This window comes from Salvelinus namaycush, chromosome 29 (genome assembly GCF_016432855.1).
Source record: "Salvelinus namaycush isolate Seneca chromosome 29, SaNama_1.0, whole genome shotgun sequence".
NCBI lineage: Eukaryota > Metazoa > Chordata > Actinopteri > Salmoniformes > Salmonidae > Salvelinus > Salvelinus namaycush.
This window is the reverse complement of record NC_052335.1, coordinates 16904800-16911263: the sequence shown is the minus strand read 5'-3', so window position 1 is coordinate 16911263 and position 6464 is coordinate 16904800. Positions and strand designations below refer to the sequence as shown.

General features: G+C 41.6%; 1 protein-coding gene across 1 annotated transcript in view; it reads right to left on the bottom strand.

Moving 5' to 3' along the window:
- Nucleotides 1-1518: 1518 nt before the first annotated feature.
- The window catches only part of LOC120023872 (protein cornichon homolog 3-like), a 48846-nt gene continuing 43900 nt past the window's right edge, over nucleotides 1519-6464 (bottom strand). Inside the window, exons 5-6 of the mRNA XM_038967972.1 lie at nucleotides 4542-4685; nucleotides 1519-1546 (exon numbers count right to left, since the gene is read on the bottom strand). Coding sequence (XP_038823900.1) covers nucleotides 1519-1546; nucleotides 4542-4685 — 172 coding nt within the window. The remainder of the gene's footprint in view (nucleotides 1547-4541; nucleotides 4686-6464) is intronic.

The window sequence follows — 6464 nt, the reverse complement described above, 5'->3', positions numbered from 1 at the left end:
AAAGGAAAAGATAAATAAAAAAGATAAACACATTAAATGTCAAAAAGAGAAAGCCTCTGATGTCACATTTTAAAATAGTCATACTTTATTTCATAAACAATTATCTAAATTCATCTTAGGTTGACACATACACAGTAAACATACAAAATGCTCTTAAATAAGAAAACAACAATATGGGCATTCCTGTCTTGTCCTTGAGTAAAGGTTAATGCAAAACTTCTGCGCTAAGATGCATGATTACGAACTCGGCAGCAAACCGACAGCATTGGTATAATGAATTCTCTGAAAGACAATCAAATGAAACGGCATTGCCAAAAGCTCTGAAGTCCATAGCTGTTTTCAGACACTGTTTCATTATTGGCAGCATCTGCTAGCTAACGGTAATGACAGAGGGGGTAGTTAGAACATTAACAGTGTCGTTCATTTGATATATTAGTCATCTTACAGTGGAGGCTGATATGCCATTCACTTATATTTGCTGAAAAGTATTTTGGACAAAGTGTGAAGGGAAACAATTCATTTTAAATGTCTATGAATAATTTAAGTGAATGAATAAGTACCACATTCGGTCCATTATGGAAACAGTGATACCTTTGCTCATTTGGGTAGACTATAGAGTATTGAAACACAACCAAACATCGCAAATATTTGTCAAAAAAATGAAATAGGCCTACACTACTGTGCAAAGAATTACTGCTTTTCTAGTTCTAAAAAACAAGCTTTAATTTCTCTACCAAATAACAACACTATAACCACAGAGAATCACGCAATATTCCATTTGTATATGATTCTTCGTAGATCATATTTCCATTAGAAATGATTTTGTTAAGAATACACAAAATGCACACATCACAAAGCCATTCACATATGTAATGTATATAAACACACAGGCCATGTATTGTATTGCAGCAGGTAAAAATGCAACATTCGCTGACCCGGTTTCCTTGTCCCTGAACAGAAGGTTCACCATGTCTCTGTACAGGATGTGCCATCTCCCCTTCCCACCAGTGAAGAAGAAGCTACTATCGGTGAGACTCTAAGGGCAGATGGGTGAAGAAGAAGACCTGTTTGTCCCGATGACAAACATGACTGTGCTGTGCTGTGTTTCTATGTGCTGTGCCTGAGACAAACTGTGCAAACACTACTGTGTACCCTACTACAGTAGTGGTGATGCTACTGTACTTCTCCAGGACAGGACAGGCTGTAAGTACAGACATTAGCCGGGCAGTGACGGACAACAGTAGATATGGTGGTCACTGTGACTCATAAAGGACTTTTGACCTATAGAGAACTGTAAACAGTAATGTCCCTTTACATACATTGAGGAGACAATGGAGACTGGAGCTGAAATTCTTCCCCCCAGACCAGACCCACCGACTGTCCTTCTGATGAAACAGAAAAGTTGTGACCCAAAGTGCTATTTTTTGCTGCAAAGTTGGTTTTTGTGCTAGCTAGTTTGAATTCCAGAAAACAGTCTCTGATATCCGGAGAATGGCTCAAATACTGAGAGTTCTGCTGTTATGAGGTTACCAAGGAGTAGACCATACTGGAAGACAAGAGAGGAGGAAAAACACAAGACAACAAATCAATGACTGAGACTACAGTACATGATTGGACCAAACAGTTAAAACAACAACAATAACTATCAACAGTGCCAAAAATGATCCCATTATAAACTGATCCACTGGAATGAATAAGCATATAAGAAAGGAGCATTCAAGTGTGTGTTAAAAGTGTTTCAGAAACAACTGATTCATCCATGTGTGGTATAGTAGTGTGTTCAGACTTTTTTAGGACCCATGCCTCGGTGCCTGCCAGATTCACTCATATTTGTTTGTGTTTCTTTATTTGAAGTTGCAATTAAAAGAGCCCTTTAATGTTGTGCATATAGCCTTCTCAACGGATAAACGTTTTGCCTATTCAAAACACGAGCAAATAAATAAGCAAGAAATTGATGTGAGGCCGCTGCAGTTATGCTTGATTAAGCTTGTCGATAAACCCAATTGAAATATTTAATATTCATTTGAAGAACTGGGCTCGAACTAAGAGGTATGCCTTTGTCTTAGCGTGGACAACACTGCTCATGAAATATACGATTTGATGGTTTAATAAAGTAAGGACAGCCCTAGAGTTTTGTTCTTTACAAACTAGTAGTCATGTTGGCCTAATAACATTTTGTGAGCTGCTCAGACAAGCGTAGATCTCCCAGATGCCAATACTTAACATTTTTTCGTAGCCTTAGGTAAATAAACATCTTCTAAAATAATTCAGCTTCCTAGCTAACTGTACCATAATAGCTTATTTACTGCTTTAACTAATCATGATCACTTAGCTACTCCCAAATGGAGAAATTTGTATTCATTCTGGTGTCCTCTGGCCAGTGAGACACTAATCCCTGCTGCTGTGGTGAAGCCTGAGCTCACCTGTCTGTCTGGGTTATCATTATCCATGTTTCCTAATGTAATGGACGCACAATACGTATGGTGGCCTGGGGGGGTCATACGCAGCGGAACCAGATGCAGCTTAGACAAATCATGACCTCCATCATGCCTAGGCTCCATCACCCCTCAGAGCTGTAGCTAGATTAATTAGTAGCCTGTATCTACAAATCGTAGCTCATCACATGATCACTGGGCCTATTCTACCGTACAAACATCTCCATTATTACTCAGCTGTTAGGTGAAAAAAGACTGGTTTAACCACCTGGTCACTTGAGGAAGACCAAGTCTGGTCTTCAACACTGCACCAAACAGTAAGACAACAAGCTGAACAACAGCTGAGGAGATGTGTGGAACAGACACTCTCTAGCTACTGGATCTCCCACTTACTGGTACTGTAAAAAAAACTTCAAGCCCTGTACTTGGAATCTATATTCAGTTTGACAAGAGGTTACTGTTACAACATAACATTATATCATTACATCCCATTACGGCATGCGATGTGAATGAGATCACATTTCGTCTTTAGACTGCTATTCATGGTAGACAGAGATGCTACATATGTCCTTGCTGTCAGCTTGTCATCTCTCTGTCATTGAGGTTGTTTCAATTCACCCAGTAGCTTGGCTTCCGCAGGCGAATATAGCTTATCCCTCACTGAGGGCTTGTCATAAACATTTATATGGAGCTCTGCTTCCTTATCAGAGCCACGTAGTAATTTCTTGTTCCATTACATTTAAACGGCTTTTGGGCTAATGAACCGAAGCTAACCTGGCCATTGTAATTGGGAGGATTAGGCCTCCAGAGCCAATCTTTGATTTCCCATCAATCTGTGAGTGGGAGAGCATTATTCAGCTGATGCTCAATAGCTTCAGACTGTGTGTGCGCGCGTGTGTACAGTACGTGTGCGTGTGCGTGTGTGTGTGTGCGTGCGAGCGAGCGTGAGTCTGTGTGTAAGTGTGTGTGTGTGCAAGGAAGGGTTAGAGATCATGCCAAAGACAAGTGGAGAAGTGGGTGAGAACAGGTTAGGAGTGGTACTTATTAGACAAAGAGGGAAGCATTCATATACAGTAACGTTACATAACATCCATAGCAGTGGTTAAACATCAGGAGAAAATGCACATCTCATCAAGGTTAAACAATGGAGGTCAGTTGTTATTTTGGACTCCATATTGGACTCCACCAGAGTGACCACCTCCACTGTGACAAACACCAGTAGGTCAGGGGGGACTGAAGTAATGGAGGTCAGAGGTTAGGGGTTAAAGGTTATCTCCCTGAGGAGGCCAATTCTCCAGAAAAGGCTGTGTCCGTTAGTGTTACAGTATCGCTGAGTGAGGAGAAACAGAGAATGAGAGGGAGAAAGGAGGGGAGAGAGAGAGAAACAAAGAGAGAGAGGGAAAGATTCACAGGTGTGGTATGGTGGTGTGTGCAGGGGGCAGGGCACCGTGGGGCAGTGAGGAAGTCAGTATCACGAGGTGACAAACCCACTGAAGAGACTCACTACTAGATGAAGGTCCGGTCCAGTACACGCTACAGGCGAGAGGAGGAGAGTCACATTCAACACTTCTGATTGGCCAATTAAAAAAAAAAACTGTGCCTCTGGTGAGAGGTCACTAGTACTCCAGGGACTGTGGGGTCCCTTCCATTTCAACTTAGTCAATGAAATGAATGGGTTTATGAAAACGTTTTATTAAAGCGTTTTAGTTCGGGAATTGAAAATTACCCAATCACTACCTGAATTGGCTAAACCGAAATGGAATTGACCCCATCCCTGGTCAAATCAAATCAAATAAATGTTTATTGGTTGCGTACACAGAATTGCAGATGTTATCGCAGGTGCAGCGAAATGCTTGTGCTTCTAGCTCCAACAGTGCAGTAATAATACCTAGCAATACAAAACAATATGCACATAACATGCTTGTAAAAGCATGTAAAAGCCTGTACTAAACATCTGAAAAATGTACAAGAGGAATAACAACTATACTCTACTTAGGCTAGATGTACTGTATATAGTTGATAGTCACTTTGAGGTGAACGATGATCATTGTCTGTATCCTTAACACATTACCAAACAACACAGTGGAAAGTGCATTTGTCACTCACCAGTAGAGATAGTAGAAGAAGGACAGGACGAAGAAGGACATCTTGCACCAGGCCTCTTTTTGGCAGAACTTGAGTGTGTCCCCGTTCATGACCGAGGCTGGGTCATAGAGGAGCTCCTTAGTGTCTGTGGGGCTGTGGAAGTACCTACCGAATAGGGACACGACACACGAGGGGTAGTTGACCCGTAGAGACGGAGGGACGGAGGGGAAGATGAAAGGAAGAATGGAGAGATGGAGGATGAGTAGGGGGACACATGAAACATCTGACTGTTCATGATTAGTATGATTAAGTTGTACATGATTAAAGGTTGTAGGAATTGTAATGCATGGTTTATGCATATACGTAGGTACAGTGGCTTGCGAAAGTATTCACCCAGCTTGGCATTTTTCCTATTTTGTTGCCTTACACCCTGGAATTAAAATAGATTTTTTGGGGGTTTGTATCATTTGATTTATACAACATGCCTACCACTTTGAAGAAGTGGAACAAACAAACAACAAATAAGACAAAAAAAGCAGAAAACTTGAGCGTAACTATTCACATAACTACTGCGTAACTATTCACCCCCCAAAGTCAATACTTTGTAGAGCCATCTTTTGCAGCAATTACAGCTGCAAGTCTCTTGGGGTATGGCTCTATAAGCTTGGCACATGTAGCCACTGGGATTTTGGCCCATTCTTCAAGGCAAAACTTCTCAAGCTCCTTCAAGTTGGATGGGTTCTGCTGGTGTACAGCAATCTTTAAGTCATACCACAGATTCTCAATTGGATTGAGGTCTGGGCTTTGACTAGGCCATTTCAATACATTTAAATGTTTCCCCTTCAACCACTCAAGTGTTGCTTTAGCAGTATGCTCAGGGTCATTGAGGGTGATCCTCCGTCCCAGTCTCAAATCTCTGGAAGACTGAAACAGATTTCCCTCAAGAATTTCCCTGTATTTAGTGCCATCCAGCATTCCTTCATTTCTGACCAGTTTTCCAGTCCCTGCCGATAAAAACATCCCCACAGCATGATGCTGGCATCACCATGCTTCACTGTGGGGATGGTGTTCTCGGGGTGATGAGAGGTGTTGGGTTTGTGCCAGACATGACGTTTTCCTTGATGGCCAAAAAGCTCAATCTTTGTCTCATCTGACCAGAGTACCTTCTTCCATATGTTTGGGGAGTCTCCCACATGCCTTTGGGCAAACACCAAACATGTTTGCTTATTTTTTTCTGGCCACTCGTCCGTAAAGCCCAGCTCTGTGGAGTGTACGGCTTAAAGTGGTCCTACGGACAGATACTCCAATCTCCGCTGTGGAGTTTTGCAGCTCCTTCAGGGTTATCTTTGGTCTCTTTGTTGCCTCTCTGATTAATGCCCTCCTTGCCTGGTTCGTGGGTTTTGGTGGGCGGCCCTCCCTTGGCAGGTTTGTTGTGGTGCCATATTCTTTCCATTTTTTAATAATGGATTTAATGGTTCTCCGTGGAATGTTCAAAGTTTCTGATATTTTTTTATAACCCAACCCTGATCTGTACTTCTCCACAACTTTGTCCCTGACCTGTTTGGAGAGCGCCTTGGTCTTTATAGTGCAGCTTGCTTGGTGGTGACCTTCGCTTAGTGGTGTTGCAGACTCTGGGGCCTTTCAGAACAGATGTATATATGCTGAGATCATGTGACACTTAGATTGCACACAGGTGGACTTTATTTAACTAACTATGTGACTTCTGAAGGTAATTGGTTGCACCAGATCTTATTTAGGGGCTTCATAGCGAAGGGGGTGAATACATATGCACGCACAACTTTTCCTTTTTTGTTGTTTTTTTGAAACAAGTAATTTTTTAAATTTCACTTCACCAATTTGGACTATTTTGTGTATGTCCAGTACATGAAATCCAAATAAAAATCAATTTCAGTTACATGCAAAAAAATAGGAAAAACACCAAGG